Genomic DNA, 23,322 nt, shown 5'->3' on the forward strand with positions numbered 1-23,322 from the left:
AGTCAAAGAACACTTCTTAATAATTATGGAGGGCGCTGTACATTACCAGAACAGCACTACTGAGGTAAAATTGTGATTAGAACATCACTGTTGAGGTCAATTTCCAATTAGAACAGCTTTACTGAGGTAAATTCCTGACCAAAATTATACTAATGAGGTAAATCTGACAAAAATTGAAATGCAAAAAGAAATGTATGATTAAAATAGCACTGCTGTGGTGGATTTATGATTGGAACAATACTGCAAAGGTACATTTTCGATTAGAAGAGCAATACTGAGGTAAAATATATACATATATATAAATAAATGTTATAATATTATATATATATACATATATATTAGAAGTCAAAAAACACTTCTTAACCAGGGGAGACAATTATTATGGAGGGCTCTGTTTATCATCAGAATAGAACCACTGAGGTAAAATTGTGATTAAAACAGCATTACTGAGGTAAATTCCTGACCAAAATTACACTGATGAAGTAAATCTGACAAAACTGCAATGCTGTATTAAATGTATGATTAAAATAGCACTGCTCAGGTGGATTTATGATTGGAACAATACTGCAGCGGTACATTTTCAATTAGAAGAGCAATACTGAGCTAAATATATGCATTAACTGAACCACTACTGACAAGAGGAAGGAAGTATTTTGATGCAGTCATTAGCACTCAATGTAAATGAGAAATAATTAATGAAACCAGTGTAAAGAACATTTCCTCAGACCAAAACATACCTTACTTCCTTGTTAGTAATCAGCTAAATGAGAATGCACTACTTTAAATTCACTAAATAAAAGCTAAAAATGTGAAAAAAAAAACCCTTTACAAGTTACATTTTTAATTTATAATATAATATGCAGACACAACTTGACCTCAATATTGCCCACTGTTCACTTCTTTAAAGTGAAGTACATTTATTTCTATTACCGTATTTTTCGGGCTATAAGGCGCACTTAAAATACTTATTTTTTCCCAAAAATCGTCATTGCGCCTTATAATGCAGTGCGCCTTGTGTATGGATTTTGCTTGTGTTTACTGACCTCGATTTTTATGTGGTACACGGCGCTCTGTTGTGCAGAATTCCTCACCCACGCCAGAAAAAGATCCCCCTCTTGGGCTAGCGCGCGGTTACCTTTGACTGCCGTACTGCCTCTCGGCTGTGGCTCAGGGTAGCTAGTTTCCACTGTAGCTCCGTGGCCAGAACAAGGTGCCGGTAAACTTTCCTTTCCACCCGTTCTGGGGTAATAGCACAAATCGTTTCTTTTTAGCGCCCACTTCTAAGTAAAGTTAACCTCTTAACACGCGCTGGCCCACCGGCGGGCCAGAAATATTTAATATTTCATAACTGGCTGTGTTTCTGAATAGTTATGAACAGTTACAGGTTCAATATAGACATCCAATATACAATTTTAAAGCTTAGAATCTCTGCTTTTGAGCTATTTAGCCTATTTAGCGGAATATCCTTTCAGAAAATAAACATTTAGGGCGAAATATGCCTTGGTTATGATTTTAATAATTCATAACTCTCATATTTGCGTTTATCGTTCGTCCATATTTCATCGAATGCGGTCATGTCATACACCATTCGAACCGTCTGGCTCTCCGGATTCCAGAACTGTGCTTTTACTGTAGGATGTATGTTTCATGAATTAGAGCTGCGTCAGAGCGCATGTTTCCAGTAATAAAAGGCTCTCCTTTTGTCCGGGGTTAACCTCCGGTCACTGCCGCCACCCCCCGAACACACACCCGCGCTCAGCCACAGGTCCTACCTTCAAAACGCGTCCAGACTAAAGAGAATCCATCAATCCAGTCTCCTGTAATCCACAGTTATATCCAAACAGCGCTGGAAATCACTTCATCCAGAAATGAAACTTATCCAATCTTTATCTCTGTTTTAAAACCGTTTTATTCACCGAATTCGGCACAACACGCTATTATAGTCAGAAGCCTCGCGGAGTAATGCGGTACTTGCTGTGCTTCAAGTAGTATTATGGTCTGTCGGAGCGTTGCGGCTACCGTTGTCAGGAGCCTCGCGGAGTAATACGTACTTGCTGTGCTTCAACATAATATTATGGTCTGTCGGAGCGTTGCGGCTACCGTTGTCAGGAGCGTCGCGGAGTAATACGTACTTGCTGTGCTTCAACATAATATTATGGTCTGTCGGAGCGTTGCGGCTACCGTTGTCAGGAGCCTCGCGGAGTAATACGTACTTGCTGTGCTTCAACATAATATTATGGTCTGTCGGAGCGTTGCGGCTACCGTTGTCAGGAGCGTCGCGGAGTAATACGTACTTGCTGTGCTTCAACATAATATTATGGTCTGTCGGAGCGTTGCGGCTACCGTTGTCAGGAGCCTCGCGGAGTAATACGTACTTGCTGTGCTTCAACATAATATTATGGTCTGTCGGAGCGTTGCGGCTACCGTTGTCAGGAGCGTCGCGGAGTAATACGTACTTGCTGTGCTTCAACTAGGGCTGGGGCGGTATTGATTTTTTATAACCGCGGTAAAAAACTAACGCATCACCGCGATATTGCGGTTAACCGCGAGACCCCAAACCCCCCCATCCCCCCCCCCCCCCCAAAAAAAAAAAAAACACCGCAAATTTATTGGTAACAAATCTTTATTCTTCAAACCATACAGCCTACATACAACTTCTACATAAACCATAAATACAGCATAACAAGTGAACATATGCTGCCTGTATAATTCGTCATTGTACAGCTAACCTGTCTTTTTCCGTGCAGACTTTTTGAAGGAGGAGCTTGTCCGCCTCCCCCTTCTCCATCCATAGATCTATTTTAGGGCTGGCCCGAATAGCGGTTTTGAGCTCAGGATATTCGGCAGTAATTGGTAGCGAATATTCTAATATTCGTTTAAAAAAAAAAGACGAATTAATCCACAGCAAAATTTTCCACTGACCCCCGGCCCCGAAAAAAATATATTTCTCACCCCTTTCCTCGGGCCGTTCGGGCTCAAGGCTCAAGAAGTCTGTGATAGGCGTCTGTTTTTTTTTTATTCACACTCTTCTTATTTCTCATTAAATATCTACTAGATACAGATTATATCTGTACAGTATCATTTATTTCACTTCCCTCCTGAATATTTGGAGTGCATTATGTATCCTTATGTTGTGTAGTTATGTAGTTTTCACCCCAGAATTTCTGCTGCTGCCCAGGCTTCGGCTGCATCGCAGGGCAGGAGCGCAGCTGCGTTACGGCTATTTCGTTTGAATTGTGCAGTGCAGAGTATTACAGATTTTGTATTTTTGCACTTGGGCTATTAGCTCAATATTAAATATTTCGTTTGTTTATAAATTATTTTATATTCTTAAACCATGTTAAATTATATTCGATTGGAGGAAATTAATTCAGACATCATTTCTTTTTTGTCCCGTTACCGTTCCGCAAAAAAAATCCTTCTTTTAATCCCGCATCAGCCCGCCACATACACAGTTTTGCCGCACCTGCCCCGCGGTCCTAAATAAATTTAATAAATTACATTTAGTGCTTAAAATTAAAAAAAATATTTATTAAAACCGCGCGCGGTCACGTTTCTTACCACATTACAAAAAAAAAATCGGTGTGTGTGTGCGCGTGTCGGTCCATTCTCCGCTCCTTTTTTGTGCTTAGGGTTTTTTTTGTTGCGTGCATGAGAATCACTGCGTGATTATTACAATTTTCTTAACTATTTATTAATGTGCTCCCACATCCTCTGGATTGATTAAACTCCTGTTCCCGCCAATAACAATTCAGTTCTGTCTGTGCCGCAAGATATCCTGACGGGACCCGCGTCATATAATATGTTGATTAAAATGTCGTGACGTTAAGAAATCGGCTCGCAAGAGACAACCGACCAAAAAAAAAGACATTAGTTCCATTTTAAAATAATAGAAACCTGTCCTTTATGTTTGACAATTTTTGTTTCACTTTACGTGTCCTTACTCATCTGAAGTTTATTTATCTGAACTGAGTTTCATATGGTTATATTTGTAGCGGTTCTGAACTCAGTTCCGCGTGCTGTGAAAGAGACAAGGCGCAGCGCATTTTACCTCAGACTTGGTCAGATAACAACATTTCAGTAAAGATGGTGGTTATAGTTTTATATCATTGCTTTGCTGTTTGAACTACACTTCAACCAACCTTACTATTTTTACCAAGACTGAGGCGCAATGCCGCGCGTTCTCCGCGGTGCTCACGCAGAACAGCCAGCAGCCAGACAATGAATTAATATATTTTACTTTCTCAAAATGTGACCACGGAACACCTTACATGGCTCTATGGTTTACCTTGAGGTGGGTGAATTAGTTTGATGTGTTGGCGAGAGGTGCAGACACCACTTTCCGGCAAATCTTGCAGATGATTCTCTTCTGTTCTGAGTCTTTTTCTTCCTTTTTTCTCAACTTACTGAGCCTGCCCTGTAGCTTCCATTTCCGAGCCAATATTAGTGCTGCTAATCTTCACTCTCTTCAGCAGCCTCAATGGAGACGAAGTGAGCAGGACCTCAATGAGTACCACGCACCGCGTTTTGCTTAACCCATTCGCTGCCGCGCCAGTGCAGCGGCAGCACAGATAAATGACAAAAAAAATTATATTCGATATTATGAATTTTGAGATCGTTTGACACCAATATCTATCGCGATCAAAATATATTTGATATATTGCACAGCCCTATAGTGTAGGACTTACACTTGACATATTAATACTGAATTCACCACAGTTGTGCTTATATGGAGCATTTTACTACCGCTCAAAACGCAGTCAATCAGATTTGACAGCCATAAAAAAATGCGGTAATGACGGTAATGAGCTCATCACCGCGGTGACGTCCCATAACCGCGGTATTGCGGTAATAAAATTATCGTCACAGCCCTAGCTTCAACATAATATTATGGTCTGTCGGAGCGTTGCGGCTACCGCTGTCAGGAGCGTCGCGGAGTAATACGTAAGTTACTTGCTGTGCTTGTTGATTTATTGCTCAGAGATGTTGTTATTTTTCACAGATATTGTGAAGGATTTATTGCTCAGAGTTATTGTTACTGATATAAATAAAGTTTCATTTAGTGCGCCTTATAATCCAGTGCGCCTTGTGTATGGACTAACACTAAAAATAGACCGTTCACTCATCGTGCGCCTTATAATACGGTGCGCCTTATAGTCCGAAAAATACGGTACATTTTTTATGTATTTTTTTAATGTATTTTTAAATAAAAAATAGCCCAGCCCAATATTTTGTAGCATTACTTTTGTATTAATTTATTTTTTCTCCTGCCATGATGTAACCTGATTTTATTAAAACACCATTTTAGATATATATAGCTGCTCCTCTCTTCTGGTTTTGAATGTTCTAATCTAATGTGCAACAAATAAAGAGTATAGTAAAGTCTCCTATTCTCCTATTGTTAAACTCATAGTTTACCAATCAAAGTGTTTTTCGTCAGGTGTCTCATCTATTTCCTGCTGGTTTGCTAAAGTCCATACATATCTGCTGTCGCTGCCACTTTTGAAGCTCCACAGTTGACAGACACGTCAATCCATATAGCCAATTATCTTCTTGAGGGGCTTTCCCCACTAGCACTACACTGACTCTACTGTTTTTTTAAGAGGAATGCATCATATCAAATATTTATAATGTTTTTTCACAGTTTTTTCCCCACCAATGATTAAACTAAGTAGCCTAATCAAAGAATTAAAAAAGCAAATACAAAAAACTATAAAAATATTAAAATATCTTTTGAACACTTAACATTTTTTTATAGGCAAAGCACATGACTTTATGAAACATTAAGAACATTCTTTTCACTTATTTCTCTCCATTTTTAGATGATTTAGATAATTATGCTTGATTAATATTTAACATTGAAATATATATTTTAAAAAACATTAAAAGATCACATTGTTTTATGTCACTTTTTTCCTCTCCAATATCCTACAGCCTTGTGCTTCCCATACTGCAAAAAAGCAGAATAAACTCTTTTTAATACCCTTGATTTCATAAGAAACAGTGCATTAGTAGGTGTTTGAATACTTATGTCTATATACTAGAAGTTCTCCACCCCTATCTGTTGATTGGTGGTGTGTGGTACCTGTGTGCAGGTGTGTTTAATTAGGATTAGACAGAAATCCTGCAGGATTCTGCAGGACTGAAGGAGGAGTGAGAGCTGAGAGAGTTTATTATTATTATTTCAGTAGTTAAAATGTGATTAACCCAGCAGCCAGAAGCCAGAGGAGCTTCATTTACGAGTGCGAGAGCGTATGAACAGCAGCTGTGCTGGAACAGCTGGGCTGCAGGATGACCGAATCATTGATCTTGCCAAAGTGTGACAGTTAATTAGCTCACCCACCAAACCCCACCCACTTCTGCAGCTTCTAGGAGAAAGATCTTCATGACTAAACGTCCACTGACTGCACGTGGATCTAGACAAAGCTCTCAGTACTGCATCGAGTACCAAGACAAATACAATGCTCTTTACTACTGTATTTTTTGCACTATAAGGAGCAACGGATTATGCGACACTAGTAAGGAACAGGGGTGTCGCCATGTTGTTCCTCTAACTGGGTGGTGAGACCTGTAAAAATAAGCTAAGCTACCAAAATTTAAGGTGCACTTAAAATTCTTTAAATTTCCCCCAAAATCATCAGTTCTGCTTATAATCTGGTGCTCCTTATGTATGAATTCTATCAGTCAGGTATTAAGGAGCAGTAAAGTCACTCTGCTGAAGTACAGAGTTATACAGGAGTTTCAGTTTAGTTCTCCAGCACCCAGACTGGAGCAGTATTAGCATTAGCTGCTAACCACGCTAAGCACTAGCTCTTTTGCAGTTCTGAGGTGCATATTAATCAGCCTGTAGCCTGCTGCTAAACCCGGCTATCACTGCTGGAGCAGCATTAGCATTACAGCTCGGAGCTTTAGTGGAAATCTGTAAATCTAAGCTTACTGTAAATAAACAGAAAGCACTTTACTCAAACTTGCCCAAATAAACAGTTTTCTGGAAAGAAATCTGTGTAGATTGTGTAGATCCAGCACTCGTCTCACTTCAAAATATATATATATTTTTTTTAAGAATAACAGTTTTGTTTACTTAACTTAGCTTAGTTTTACAGGCATCACCACCTAGTGGTGAGACCTGCAGAATTAGGAGGAAAACAAGGAGACACCCCTGTTCTTTACTAGTGTCACATAATGCGCTTTATAATCTGGTGCGCCTTATAGTGCGAAAAACGTGGCTAAGTAAACAAAGCTGTAATTCTTACAAAAACATTTCCTTTTAAAAGTCACACGAGTGCTGGATGTTAATCTACACAGATTTCTCTCCGGAAATACTGTTTATTTAGGTGAAAAAAGCACTTCTGTTTATTTACAGTAAGCTTAGATTTTCAGATTACCACTAAGGCAGCAATAGCATTGGCAGCATTAGCAGCTAGCGGTAGCCGCAGTGGTGGCTAATGCAAGCAAACAGCGCTACACTGAGAAACCCTGAGTGTTCTGGTAAGCCAGGGTGATATTAGCAAGCGGTTCGTCCTATGTAACTTTTTTTTAATACAGTAAACATGCAGACTACAGTCTGATATACTCACCTCTGAATGGTAAAAGAGTTAGCGCTTAGTGTAGTTAGCGGCTAATGCTACTCCAGTCTCTCAGTGCTGGAGAACTAAACTGAAGCTCCTGTATAACTCTGTACTTCAGCAGAGTGACTTTACTGCTCCTTAATACCTGACTGATAGAATTCATACATAAGGAGCACCGGATTATAAGAAGCTCTGATGATTTGGGGAAAATTAAAGGATTTTAAGTGCACCTTAAAGCTCAGAAAAATACGGTAATTGTGGAAAAATGTAACACTGTGCGCTTTTTGGAGTTTTTAGGGGTGTTCAATAAAACCATTAAACGCACTAAACCTGGAGGTGGGCCATGAAAGCATTTTGTTATATATTGTATTTGTTTCATTATTTATTCGTAATGTTTTTTTTTTTTTTTTTTTGCATAAGGTTACTTTGTTACATACAATATTTAGATGTTACATTATTTACTTTCATACATTAATATTTTTCAGATAATATATTGGGTGTCGGGGGGTGAACCGGCATACAGCCTAGCACTAATTAAATGGAAATCAAAGTGGTTCTTCTAAATGACTTTACTTTTAAAAGTGCAAGAATACTCTACTGGAGTTCAATCATGAATGCATTCACTAGAATTTTTTTTAACGTGTATAAAAACAGAGTGATACATGCTGCTGGTTTGTTGTGGGCGTGTATGTGATGATTAACGCGAGAGGAAAACTCATTCTAATGTGAAAGTTTATCAGCAAAAACTGCCAGAAGCTGCTGATTTTTCCTCAAATGCAGCAAAAACTGAGAGATATAATCTAATCTGCTGTTATAAAAGAGCTGCTCTGAACAGAGGTTAGATTAACCTCCTAAACCCAGCCAAAAACAAAACTCTGCTCTAAACACAACTGTGTCGTGACTAAACGGTACTGTGATGTGGTGTAGTGGTGTCGTTTCTTACCTGTTGCAGTTGTATTTGTTGAGTTTTTCAGAAACTTCCCGAAGTCTGTACAGAAAAAAAAGAGAAAGAGGTGTGTGAGTGGAAACGCTGAAAAACTATTTTGGAAAATATCTGTGAAGCTGAAATCCATCACATTTATCTCAGAGAAAAAAAAAAGTCTTTACAATTTAGACAGGATTAGGGCTGGGTATTGTTTTAAAAAGTTTGATACTGATACGATACTTTGAATTAAAATCTGATACCCAAACAACGTATTTTTTCGATCCCTTTCTCTAAATTGCAACCACAAAAAAAAGAAAAGCGATAATTATTAAATAACATTATTTAACAGCAATTTATAAGCCTCTACTAAGAAATATCTTCATTAGATTAAATTATATTTATTTTAGTGCGGTCAAATCACTTAATTTTTTTTTGTTTAAATGCTGCCATTTTCCTGTATTTTTTTAAGTAAGCACACCAGAAGTAAACGAGAAGTAAACCAAACTACAGTATTATTACTACTATAATAACTCAGGAAAGAGTGCAGGAGAAAGAACAAGAGACAGCAAGAGAGAGAGAGAGAGAGAGAGAGAGAGAGACAACATGAGAGCAAGCAAGAGACAGTGCGAGAGACAGCCAGCGCTAGTGTGCGATAAACAGCGCGAGAGCAAGTGAGAAACAGCGAGAGACAGCGTGAGACAGAGAGACAGCCAGCTCTAGTGTGCAATAAACAGCGCAAGAGCGAGGGAGAAACAGTGAGAGACAGCGCGAGAGTGTGTGAGACAGCCAGTGCTAGTGTGTGATAAACAGCGAGAGAGCAAGTGAGAAACAGCGAGAGACAGCGCGAGAGACAGCGCGAGACAGCCAGCGCTAGTGTGCGATAAACAGCGCGAGAGCAAGTGAGAAACAGTGAGAGACAGCGTGAGACAGAGAGACAGCCAGCTCTAGTGTGCAATAAACAGCACAAGAGCGAGGGAGAAACAGTAAGAGACAGCGCGAGAGTGTGTGAGACAGCCAGTGCTAGTGTGTGATAAACAGCGAGAGAGCAAGTGAGAAACAGCGAGAGACAGCGCGAGAGACAGCGTGAGACAGCCAGCGCTAGTGTGCGATAAACAGCGCGAGAGCAAGTGAGAAACAGCGAGAGAGAGCGTGAGACAGCCAGCGCTAGTGTGCGATAAACAGCGCGAGAGCAAGTGAGAAACAGCAAGAGACAGCGCGAGAGAGCGTGAGACAGCCAGCGCTAGTGTGCGATAAACAGCGCGAGAGCAAGTGAGAAACAGCGAGAGAGAGAGAGCGAGAGTGAGCGAGAGAGAGAGAGCGAGAGAGAGAGAGAGCGCGAGAGTGAGCGAGAGAGAGAGAGCGCGAGAGAGTGAGCGAGAGACAGCGCGAGAGAGAGCATGCAAGAGACAGCATACTCTGTAGTACCCAGACATTTTGGTCAGTACCTTTTCAGTAAGAAAATTCAATACCCAGCCATAGCCGGGATAAACTTTTGTTTTTAAAAGTACTGGAAAACCAAATGTGGACACTGATTCCTTTTGGTACTGAAGTAACATTTTTGGGTACAATTATGGAATGGTTAGAACTAGGGGTGGGCGATATCACGATATTTCATGGTATTTTCACGATAACAATACTTTTACAAATTAGAAAAAATTAGAATTGTATTACTGCATGCAGTACAATATGGCTAACAGATATAAAAAAAAATAAGAATATCAGATTTGTAACAGAAGTCAATGATCCAGAATGTCATGATACTAGTAATGTGCTCCAAATATCTCCATATATCCAGGATTAAAGTAAAATAAATGATACTGGACAGTACGGGTGGGCGATATGGCTCTAAAATAATATCACGATATTTCAGGGTATTTTTGCTATAACGATATACTTGGCGATATAGGAAAACAGAAAAATAATTAATTAATTTCAGGAATATAGTATAAGAGTATAAAAGAATAATCATAATGTGGCAAAATAAAAAATATAGCATAAAATAATATAATGCAGAAAAAAATATTGCAGAATATTTTCATGCATATAAACTGCAAACTAAAACAATTATACAATAAATACACCTAAAGCTTCACAGTAAATAATAGACTACTTTTAAGACAGAAAAGCCCTATTATCACGATATGGATTTTTAATATCATGATATTTCTGTGTCACAATATATTGTATACGATATAATATTGCCCACCCCTACTGGACAGATATAATCTAGTCTCTAGTAGATATATAATGAATTTTTCTTTTGCTAAAATGCCAAAATAGTAGTCTGATGTACTCTGATAATTAGGGCTGGGTGATTTGGGCAAGATATTTCAGTGTATAATATCGTTCGACATATTCAATTACTTTTGCGATATCACGTACAATATGATATGGCACACCCCTAGTTAGAACAGCACTTTAGGGGTATATTTAGGACAACTAAACTAGCACTACTGAGGCACATTTGGGATTAAAACATCACTGATGAGGTACAGTAAATCTACTTGCTGCGTTTGTTGGTCCGCTGGGATGTATTATATCCGGCATATAAAATCAACAATCAGCAAAAACAAAAACCTAGGGTGATGTGGATCAGCACAAGGCTGCATCTGTGAGCTGATGTATCAGAACCGAGTCGCTGCGCTTTCCTCCGAGTGTTAGCTTTGCAATGCTAATCTGTAATGCTGCATTAGCAGCAGTTCAAAAAGAGGCGGAGTCTGACTTAATATGTATCAGAGGAGGCATGTGCTAGTCTTCACCCTCCTTGTGTTTGGGCATCACTAGTGATGGGGGAAGTACAGCTGAATGGTCTAAGCTAAATTGGGAGAATCACCAAGATGATCAGGAGAGCAAAACCAGGTCAACTTTTATCTTTTTATCATACTGAGTCTAAACTTTTGAACGAGTATCATTTGAAAGATCGGCAGGCCGATTCTAAAATTTTACACGGGTCTAGATCACGATCTGGAGATACAACTTCAGTGAGCGGAGCTGAGAGATCAGCCTGAAACCACACTTTTCTCCCTGAACAGAAGCATCAGTCAGTTTCAGTATCAGTCAGCAGTGATTTCCTGAGTGTGAACTCATCTCTTCTCAGCCTGAAGCTCCTCCAGATCAGCCAAAAGTACACCGAAACATAACAAACCCAGGACAACAAACAAAGGACAACATCTGCTCAATACAGAATGTTTACAAGACGTACGTATAAAGAACTGGGGCTTTATAGCTTCTGTTGTGTTGAACTTTGGTGTTTAACAATGGACAATACTCAAAGAACACTCGGGCGAAATTAAAAAAAAAAAAAAAAAAAAAAAGGGACAAAACAACCAAGTTTATCACAATATAACATTTGAAATAACAGCAAACTGAATTGTGATTAGGGCTGTCCCTAACGATTATTTTTTAAACGATTATTCTAACGATTATTTTTTTCGATTAGTCGACTAATCTATTTATTGAGAAACATATTTAAATAATTATTATTTTACGTTTTAAAGCAAACGATAAAATACTATATTTATATATAATAACAACAACAACAACAACAACACAAGCCTACTAAACCAAACCCCACACTTATAATCACTTACATGTACAACACGTTTAGATCTATAACGCTAAAAATGGTAAGCTCCCATACACCACAACCGTGTGTTGCACTGTTTTCTGTGACCGCTAGATTTTGTGACCACGGGCAAGTAGTTCTCAGCAGACCGGTGCACTGGCCGATTCGAAACGTGTTCGTTTCTAATGTTTACCCCGACTGGCCAAAACGGTTCAGTTTAGGGCTGAGGGTAAGGTGTAGGTATAGAAAGCTTCCGTTTTGCCAATGAACGCTCATAACCGTGAGCACTGGTCACAAAATTCCGACGGTGACAGAAAACGGTGTAACACCGCAGCGCCGACGGCGCTAGCTAAAATAACTTAAGGCAGCTAGCTTAGCTAAACACCTGAACTTATGAATAATGCTACTGTTTCTGGAAACTGCGAAATGCCATGCACAAATATAAACCAAAAATGTATAATTTCTGCCTGTGGCAGGTTTAAAACCTTTGGTAGACAGCCTTAAGTCTTTTTAAGGACACCCGCGGAGACCCTGATGTAAACGGTAACTTACTGTGTGACCCTGTTGACATAGTGCTCCTGGATGTTTGCGCTCCAAGTGCTCCTTTTGCACATATGGCAGAGGACCACATTGTTGCCCTTTTGCGTGAAATGCTCCCAAACTTTAGATGCCCGCTGGCGTTTTTTTGTAGCTGTTTTCACTACCGCAGTTCTACAGCGGGGGTGTTGTGCCGATTCTGTCCGCGAAGCGGGAGTCAGATTCAGCAGAGAGTCTCTCTCTCTCTCTGTGTCTCTCTCTCTCTCTCTCTCTCTCTCTCTCTCTCTCTGTGTGTGTGTGCGTGTCTCTCTCTCTCTCTCTCTCTCTCTCGCACGTGAACTCCTCCGCGTTTGACTTGCAGAACTGTGTTTAGCTGTTCTTAAAAATCATTTTAATTAAATAATAGTTCTATGCTTCTATGTTACCGTGTTAATTAACATATTTACGACGCGCCGACGCACGTTATGCAAATCGATGTATTTTCGTAATCGATGACGTCGATTATGTCGACGCGTCGCCCCAGCCCTAATTGTGATCAATAAAAGGCATTACAGAAATGGAGCCAGTTTTCTGAGCCACATCGGTGGAAAAGGCCTGTGTGTGAATGTTTAATGATTAAAGGCTCAATAAAAATATTCCTCTTGGAATAAAAGTCTCAAATAAAAAAATAAGGCTTTATCCAGTGTGTGAATATATACTGTTACTCCATAATAAGGTAAAAAAAAAAAATCTCTCAATTACTATTATTTTAATTATTAATTAAGGTTAACAACTTCAATTTGTTAGGATTCTAAAATTATACTTTTATTCACAGTTTGATGAATCCCCTACCATAACCATTTAGTGCTAAAAAAATAATAATATTCATTATTATTAAATATAACATATCAGAATTATTTTAAACATAATCATTTTTTAAGATAATGAGCTATTATAAAAAAAAACACATACATGCAGGACTGAATAAAATCTGTTATTTTGATTTTTTAATCACTTTTTCCATCACATTTCAGATTTAAATCGTACAATTTAGTTGAGGATAAAATTAATGAATGAATGGCTCCCTGTAATAATCATGATTTAGTAACAGATGCTGTAAATACTGCAAATCTTACACTTAGACCAATTTATTACATGCTAACAGGTGATGCTAGCGGTTAACTGGCAATGCTTGCAGCTAACTGGCGATGCTAACTTAATAAATAATTTAAAAAAGATTCAATAATTGCTGATGTTCGATATCAGACTGGTGTTACTGTGCTGGTTAGATATGGTAAGTTACCATATTTTCTGCACTAAATCATTTAATTGAAGTACAGAGTTATAAAGGGAGTTTCAGTTTAGTTCTCCAGCACCGATGCTGAAGCAGCATTAGCATTAGCCGCTAATCACGCTAAGTGCTAGCTCATTCGCCATTTAGAGGTGAGTATTATTGAACTGTATTCTGCTGCTGACCCCGGCTAGCAGTGCTGGAGCAGCATTAGCATTAGCCACTAACCACACTAAGAACTAGCTCCTTTTGTCGTTCAGAGGTATATAGACCTGTAGTTTGCGTGTTAAAACAAGCTACATGGGACAAACTGCTAGCTAATATCGCTTGGCATACTTTAACACTCAGTGTAGGGTTACTCAGTGTAGAGCTGTCAGGTGGCATTTACTAGCGCTAACTATGGTTAGTCCTAGCAGTTAGCTGCTAATGCTAATGCTGCCGCACCCAGCCTTAGTGGAAACTTGGAAATCTTAGCTTACTGTAAATAAATGGAAGCACTTTACTCACCCAAATAAACAGTTTTCATGTGAGAACATCCAGTGCTTGTTTGACTTTAAATGAAAGTTTTTTTTTTATAAGAATTACAGTTTTGTTTACTTAGCTTAGCATTAGAATTAGCATGAATTAGAAGGAAAACATGGCGACATTCTTGTTCCCTACTAGTGTTTTTTTAATGCACCTTATAATCCAGTGCACCTTCTATATGAAAATAGACGTTTATTGATAGTGCACCTTATAATCCAAAATATACAATAGTTCAACTGGGATAAAAAGAAAGTGTTTGCTCCTCGATGCTCCTTTTTAAACAGGAGGTTAAATACCCAGCATTTGGAGCGTCTCCTTTGACCCACATGGGAGAATTCACCTCCCAGCAGCTCCTGAAACTCAAGCTCTGCAGCAGATCTCCTTAGAAACCAGCCAAGCTGGCAGAGAAACAGCCCTGATTAGCCTCTGAGGACCTAAACAAGCTGCCATCCTATACCCTCCTCCTCCAGCAGCAGCAGAGCCCCCGCACCTCACCTCCAAACAGATGTGCAGGGGGAGGACAGGACGGGGGGAGGGACAAGAATGAAACAATGAAAAACCAACATAGGTAAACGACAGAAGAGAAGATCAGGTTTGTGCTCCTTTAAAAGACCCAATTAATTTTATCTCTAATATATTGATGCTCTCTTTAATGCTCACTGTGCAACCAACCAGCATCACTACTATAAACTAAAGGTTCTGTTCTACTGACTATTAATAGACATCACATACTGAAACACATACTAAATCTATAGAAAAGAGTTCTGTTATCATTCTAAACTCCATCAACTGGTTAAATTATGAATTTCATGGAAGGAAAAGGTTGTTTCTTTACCATCTGCGCTTTTCATGCCCATTCCATTTTCATTCCATTTAGCAATCTAACCTCCTATTGGTCTAAAAAGACCAATCCATCCATTCACCAACCACTCACTCAATCAATCCATTTATCTATCCATCAACCAATCTACCCATCCATCCACTAACCAATCTATTCATCTACCATCCATCTATTAATCTCTATATCTACACATCCATGCATGCATGCATAAATCTACCAAACCATCCATCCACCCACCAACCAATCCATTCATCTATTCATCCATCCACCAATTTACCTACCCATCCATTGATCCACCCACCAGCCAATCCATCCATTTATCTATCCATAAACCAATCTACCCATCCATCCACTAACCAAGCTATTAATCTACCATCCATCTATAAATCATTCATAAATCTACCAATCCATACATACATCTACCAATCCATGAACCACCCACCAAACTATCCACTCATCTACCCATCCATCCATCTATCCACCCACCAACCAATCCATTTATCTATCCATCCATAAATCTACCAATCCATCAATAAATCTATAAATCTATCCCACTTTTGGTTTGGATGGATTTTATATCTAAATTCATATCCGTTCATTTACCTACCAATCTATTAATCAACTGGACTAGGTAGATTTTGTAACCATGCATCTACTTTTCCCCATCCATCCTTCTATCAATCTACCTATTCATCCATCCAGATATATTAAACCATTATCTAGGCATTCATATTAAACAATCCATCCACCAATCCATTCACACTACTACAAAAACATCAAAAAGTGCCTTAAAAAGCGCTCTGCCAAAGTTTTAAAATATACATTTTTAGCCGTACTGCAGGATTCCTTGTGCAACCAATACCCACATCTGCTGAGGTCATACCGAGCTTCACAGCTGCACATGAAGGGACACTGGAAAGCACCTCATATCCTGTGACAGCAGTGCTGCAGACGGGCCGGACTCGACAAACGCACTCACCAAAACTCGCCAAGGAATCATTATGGGGTTTCAGACCAGTTTCCTGGAAATCAGAGGTGGAAAGATCCAAAAACACCACAAGTCTCTTTGATGGATGTGGAGATCACACTGCTTAGCGTGCTGAATATGCTCACACAATATAATGTGTCAAATTAAAAATCACACTGCTAATTATAGTCCAGCATAGAGTAAACCAGAACATAAACAGCCTGCTGAAAGCCTGCGGACCTTCAAAACAACAAGGTGATCCTCATCAAACCTGCGTAGTATCATTAAACACATGTTTGCACATACAGAAATTCAGTATGTGACCCATATGATTCATTACCTTCACTGCCAGCCACAGAACAATGAGTATAAATCAATATGCAGAGCACTCTCTAAGCTTAGTCACGGCCCAGACTGCACTGTAATAACACCATAACATCACTTCCAGCCCAGCTGACGTCAGGCTTAAAGGAAAAATTCACCACTTTTTAACATTTCTGCCCATTTAAATGGTGGAGACTCAAAATATCCATTCACTCAATGACACTCTTGGTATCGCTTTCAATCAAATTCTCTCCACAGTGCCCTAAAACACACTATTAAGCTTTACCTAGACAATAGAGGCTCAAACAAAAGCAACTAAAACTCAAGTTGTTGTTTTTTTGCGAAGATAATTATCTAGCAGAAAATCAGAAAATCCCCTTGCTTGCCTGGGTTGCAGTGCTGATCTCCACCACATTAAGAATGTCAGCAGAGTCATGGTAACATATTTTAGGCATTTACAAATCAAGATTTGTGGAATAAGGAGTCGGACAGCACACATGAATGTATGTTCAAAACAAGCTTATATAAATGTTTTACATCACTAAAATTTGCGTTTAAATGAATAAACAACTGAGAGTCAAAACTAGCAGAAAATCAGAAAGTCCTCTTGCTTGTCTAAGTTGCAATGCTCAACCTCAAACACATTATAAACAATAAAGAGATGGCACATGCGAAGAACGATCTGGAATGCATATAATATATCAGGCCTTCATATGCATTTTTGGAATAAGGAGACGGACAGCACACACATAGGCACGTTTAAAATGATCTTATTTAAGCACTAAAATTTATGTTTTAATTAATAAACAATTAAGACAGTGAAGAAAATATTTCTTAAAACCTAAAAACTCATAAAACTAAAATTAACAAATAAAATGAGTCAATGTTAGAATTATTTTCAGGTAAAAAAAAAAAATAGAAAATCAAAAAAATTCTTCATATGGATTTGTGGAATAATGAGATGGACAGCACACACTTATGTTTAAAACAAGCTTATATAATGCTTTAAAACACTGAAATTGATGTTTAAATGAATAAACAAATGAGATAGTAAAACATATCTTAAAACCTAAAACTTAAAATAAGATTAACAAACTTAGTCAATATTAAAAATGAATTAATTTCAGGTGAAAATAAAAAAATTAAGAGAGACTCTTCATGTGAATATTCATCATTTATATGGATTTGTGGACTAATGAGTCGGACAGCATACATGTAATTCAAATTAAATTCACATGTAAAATCAAAGAAACTAAATTTTAAGTGGTCTCTCATTTATATCCCCAGAGCTGTATGCAAATGTTCTTTATACCATTATTAGAATTTAAATACAACTTAAGTACTCTGCCCATTTGTTTCCATTTCCAAAGCTAAACATTGATGAGGCAAAAAAAAAAACATTTCCTGTGCAAAAATCTTGTATGTGGTCTCAAATTGGAGTTATACTGCTAGTTATTGATACTGATAGGTAATTAACCCGCTAACACAAAAACAACCAGAACCAGTAAGCTCTAACACCATGTTTCTGCTAAAGACACCCTTTAGTTAAATAATATAACACAAAAAATGTAGTTTATATCAATTTGGACAGTGTTGAATTCCAATGAGTTCCAACAGTTTGTGCTTAATACCAATATTAGAATGTGAATACAACTAGAGTACTCTGCTGTCAATTTACTTCTGTTTCCACAGCTTAACTGATCTAAATCAGCTAAACATCTATTTTAACAGGTAATTTTTCACAAACTGATGAGGTTTCTCGTGTAAAACTCTTGTATATGAACTAAAATAATAATTACATTGCTAGTTATTGATTTGGTATTGATATAAATAGCTACGTAATCCACAAACACAAAAACAGCAAGAGACATGTGTATTTTTATGTGTATTTAATCACATAAAAAGGTAGTTTATCTCGATAGAGGATGAGTTGACAGTTTGTGCTTAATGCCAATAATAAACTGCAAATACAAATACAAGAGGAATGTCAATTTATTTCTATTTTAAAAGCTTAATTGATCTAAATCAGCTAAACATCCATACAAACAGGTCACTTTCACAAACGTATGTATAAAACTCTTGTATATGATTTTAAATTGGAGTTTCAAATGCTAGTTATTGATTTGGTATTGATGTTAATAGATAAGTAACCCACTAACACCACTAACCCGCTTTAACACCATGTTATAGCTAAAGAATGTAGCTTATACTGATTGAATGTTCATATATCTCGTGTTAATCTCAAGCTGAACTTTTATAAAAGTGTCTGTATTAGTTTTAATCCATATCACCCAGCCCTAGGCACACCCCTACTGTGTAAATATGTATATGTGCTTAATACCGATATTATGATGTAAATACAACTAGAGTACTCTGCCCATTTGTCTCCATTTTTAAAAGCTAAACATTCATTGAAATGGGACATTTTTCACAAAGTGACAAACAAATTGATGAGGTTTCTTGTGTAAAACTCTTGTATATGATCTCAAACAGGAGTTATATTGCTAGTTATTGATTTGATATTGATATTAATAGATAAGTAACCCATAAATTACCAGAGCCAGGCGGCTCTAACACCATGTTGTAGCAGCCCACGACCCCCTGTAGTTAAATAAAAGAACACAAAAATGTAGTTACTGCGCTCATAATAATGTAGATTTTACCCCCTATTACATTTAAAAGCACAAGACAGAAGAGAAAAGCAGAGAGTTATACCTAATAAACTAAATATAAACTAAATAAAACTGAATAAACTGAATAATCTGATACTGCAGGGCCTTCTTCTTCCTTCATGTTTGTGTTTTTTTAACTAGCCAACCTGCTTAGCTAATCAACCACCGGGATAAAAAGCAGTTTAATATTAATTATTCTCATTTCTGGAAACATTTATAGCCTGATTGTGAGAGATTATACGTTTAATATCCTTATTTTTATGGTTAATTAGCCGGCTGGCGCCGGATAGTCCGCTAAACCACCGTTAACAGTTCAGCTAGCTATGCTAAACTAGGCTAAGCTAAAGCTAAACTATGCTAAGCTAAAGCTAAACTATGCTAAGCTAAAGCTATGCTACGCTAAGCTAAAGCGTCCCGCTCCTCGCGCAGCCAAACTCGATTCTTCTATCGATTATCGATCAGTTACGGCCGCGACAACATCGATATGGGGGTTTTCTAAACAGTTAAAGCCCGTACGCTTTTAAACGTAAAGAAAGTAATCGCTAATAAGCGCGATTTGTCCCCGTTCCCTCTTTTTTCTCCCCATCCCCCAACCCGCATTGTCCATCACTATGGTGTTGGGTCTATTTGTACCACCCATCTGTTTGTGTTACTCCGTGCCTCTGCGCATGCGTCAACTGATATTTTTAGTGTTTTGGTGTGTGTTTCAGGACAACTTTGTGTGTTTTGATTCGTTTTTCTGTGGTTTATTATAACCTTTTTTGTTACAATTCTTCAATACAACAGTTTAAATTTTCTGACCCTTTGAGAGAGAATTTAAAAACAGAAAATTGGCTGTATTTGCATGTTTTATTTATCTGATGGTATTAATAATATAAACGACTTTTGTAACTTTTGTCTAATTACGTAAGATGGTTTATTTAGGTTTATGTATTATTTATTGGCTCAAATATTCTGACACTTTAAGTTAGATAATTGGTTGTATTTGCATCTTTCCATTTTTCTAACAAATCTTCATGATTGAATGATTTTACAATTTTTAAAAACAGAAAATTGGCTAAATTTTTCTGTTTCCATTTTCCTAGCAAATCTTCTGGACAATGATTTTTTTTTTTTTTTTTAACGAAAATCTGATTGTAACCTAATTACTTATGTTGGTTTATTTAGGTCAATGTATCTTATCAGCTCAATTTTTGCAACTCTTTGAGGCAGAATTTATAAACAGAAAACTGTGTTCCATTATTTTAGCAAATCTTTCTAAAAAAAAAGATCAACATTTAAAATTTGATGGTATACATAATATAAGAAATTACTTTTGTAGCTTTTGTCTTAACTACTTAATATATCAGTTCAAATGTCTGGCTGCTGTAAGGCAGAATTTGTAAAAGAGAAAACTAGGTGCAAAACTATTTGTATTTATGTATTTCAATGTATTTCTAATTTATTTACAATAGTTAAGATAAAGAGGATCTGTACTCACAATCTTTTGTGAGACTTTTTTGTTTTCCAAACGTTGCATCATAAAAATGTGAAGTTATAAACCAAATAAACAAAAGAATCTAATCTTAATTTTCCTTATTTTTGTATTTACCAGATTTATTTAACCTTACTTAGATTAATCTGAAAACTGATAGCCAGGCGTAACACTGACCTAACTGACCTATTTATCTACTTAACCTAGGCAACTTGACCTGTAGTTAGATATGCACCATGGTAGCAGGATTTGACAGGGTAGCACAATTCGGCAGCACACCGGCTCACGCTAGCATTAGCTAACTAGCTTCTCTAGAATGAAGCAGCAGAAGTAGCCGGGCCCCGGCGCATTATTACAGGTTAAAACCGGGTAAAAACAGCGGATTAATGCGGATAAACCCCTGTAATACAGTTTATTAGTATGTGTGTGTGTTTAGTATGAGCGCAGGGTGTGTAAAATCAGCGGGGAGTGTGTGTTTTCCCCCCCGCTCTCTCTCTCCGTTAGCCGGGCTACCTGTCATTGAGCTGGTCCTCGGTCCCGGGCAGCGGGTGAACCACGAAGTGTATGGAGGTCATGGTCGCTCCGGAACGCGGGCCTAACGCGAGCCGTAGTCCGGGCTGCAGTGTGCGCACCGCGTGCTGGCCTCCTGCGCCGCTCCGCTGTATAAACTCTCTGTATTCCGCTCCAGAAACGCCGCGCTCCGATCACACAACCGCCTCCTCACCCACACGCCGCCATCTCAGCTCCGCCAGCCTGCTGCTGGTTTTGTGTGCAGAGCAGCGCAGCGGTCCAACCGTGGGCCGCCCGGCTCCGAAACAACAGCCGAGCTGGTTGGACCTGCGGGATCTGGCAGCAAATGCTGGAAGCTGATTGGAGCAGCGCTAAGAGAGAAAGGAGCTGGGGGCGTGGCCTCTTGCTGCTTCTGCTGCTGCTGGTAGTGATGTCACAGTGCTGTATTAGGATTCACGTTAATTTATTACATTTATTAATTATTATATATTACTGAGTAAAATAAACTAATGCGTGTTAGTTAATTTTATTTACTAAATTTTCCTAAATTAAGTTAATATTTTGTTACATTATTGAGTAAAATAACCTGATTTGTATGAATGTATTACATTTATTTTATTATTATATATTACTGAGTAAAATAAACTTATGCAAGGTAATTTATTATTAAGTATTATATTATTATATCATTCAAAAAAATGATGCATGTAAATGTATTAAACTTCTTAAATTATTATTTTATTGAGTAAAATAAATATAATATAAAATATATATGTATTATTATAAAATTATTAGTGTGAAGTTTCCACCAATCAGTGATGGTTTGGAGAGACATGTCATCTGCTGGTGTTGATCCACTGTGTTTTAGTGCAGTGTTTTCTCACAAAATCTTACAGCACTTCATGCTTCCCTCTGCTGACAACTTTCATGGAGTTGCCGATTTCATTTTCCAGCAGGACTTGGCACACTGCCCAAACTCCCAAAAGTACCAAATGGTCTTATATAATATTTTATAGATACTTATTTTTGGGTTTTCATTGGCTGTAAGTCATAATCATCAACAATAAAAGAAATAAACACTAAAATACACTGGATTTTGTAGGATTATTGGTTATTGACTGGACCTGAAGAGTTTAAAGATAACGGGGGAAGCATAATGTAAAATTCTAATATTATTAATACCATTATTGAATAATAATAAAAAAAAAAAATTATAAAACACCCCATTTTCCCTCTTTTTCTTTGCCATTTAAGCTCTTTAGGTCCAGTCAATAACTAGAAATCTAATGTACAAAATTGTCTTTGAGGAAAACAAATAAACTAAAAACTGAAGAATTTTTTTTTTTTTTGTCAAAAACGGAGGGGGTGATTTTTTTTTTGTTAAACTTTTTTTGCTTAACAGCTTACAGCTAGTGAAGAGCAATGGGAAATGTCAGTTTTCTTTGTCTGTACTACAACATTTACACACAGCACATTCACACTTTCATCATAATAATTAGACAAAGACACAAAAACACAGAGAACTTTGTCACTATTAAAATACAAGTCTTTTCTTTAGAGAAAGAGCAGTGAGTACTGTTTTCTACACCTTCACAAGACTCTTGGAAACAAGAGAAAACTGCTACAGGAAGACGTCTGGCTGACCCACATGGCAACAGCTTTAGCCTTTAGCTATTTAGCTTAATATGCACCAAAACACTTTTTGGATGAAACTGAAACCAATCAAATGATGGATACCAAACAATTTTTTTTTTGCAGGTTTTCATTCTTTATGGAATAATGGTCTGTCGGATCACAATTTGTCACTTATTTAGGGTTGCAAATCAGAACAGGAGCAACAGGAGCGTTTACGGGTATAACACTTAAACCTGTCACTAACGTACCCCTGGGGAGGCAGATGGGTGGGGGGTCTACAGGGACCTGAGAGACACAAAGCGTGTGAACACCTCTCTCAGATTACAGGAGAAAGAGAGGAGGCTGTAATTTGACTTGTACGTTGAGACCAACTGCTGCTCAGCGGTTTTTAATCCCAAACAGGTACCTGATGTTGTTAACCATGAGCTCACCATGTCACGCTCAGTCTACCAGCTCTCAACAGCATGATTTATATCACAAAACAATTTATATCAGAGAGAAATATGATT

The 23,322-nt window shown here is 37.9% G+C and overlaps 1 protein-coding gene across 7 annotated transcripts in view; it reads right to left on the bottom strand.

Annotated features, from left to right (window-relative positions):
• ubr5 (ubiquitin protein ligase E3 component n-recognin 5) overlaps positions 1-21,452 on the bottom strand; it is an 88,159-nt gene extending 66,707 nt beyond the window's left edge. For 5 of the 7 annotated variants that reach the window (XM_049467553.1, XM_022666413.2, XM_022666409.2 and 2 more), the window contains exons 1-2: positions 21,182-21,451; positions 8,512-8,556 (exon numbers count right to left, since the gene is read on the bottom strand). In XM_049467553.1, the coding sequence (XP_049323510.1) occupies positions 8,512-8,556; positions 21,182-21,243 (107 nt within the window). In that variant the 5' untranslated portion in view covers positions 21,244-21,451. Of the gene's footprint in view, positions 1-8,511; positions 8,557-21,181 lie in introns of all 7 variants that reach the window. The other 2 variants (XM_049467551.1, XM_049467552.1) reach the window with 1 other exon arrangement.
• Positions 21,453-23,322: the final 1,870 nt, after the last annotated feature.

This window comes from Astyanax mexicanus, chromosome 1, assembly GCF_023375975.1.
Source record: "Astyanax mexicanus isolate ESR-SI-001 chromosome 1, AstMex3_surface, whole genome shotgun sequence".
Classification (NCBI taxonomy): domain Eukaryota; kingdom Metazoa; phylum Chordata; class Actinopteri; order Characiformes; family Acestrorhamphidae; genus Astyanax; species Astyanax mexicanus.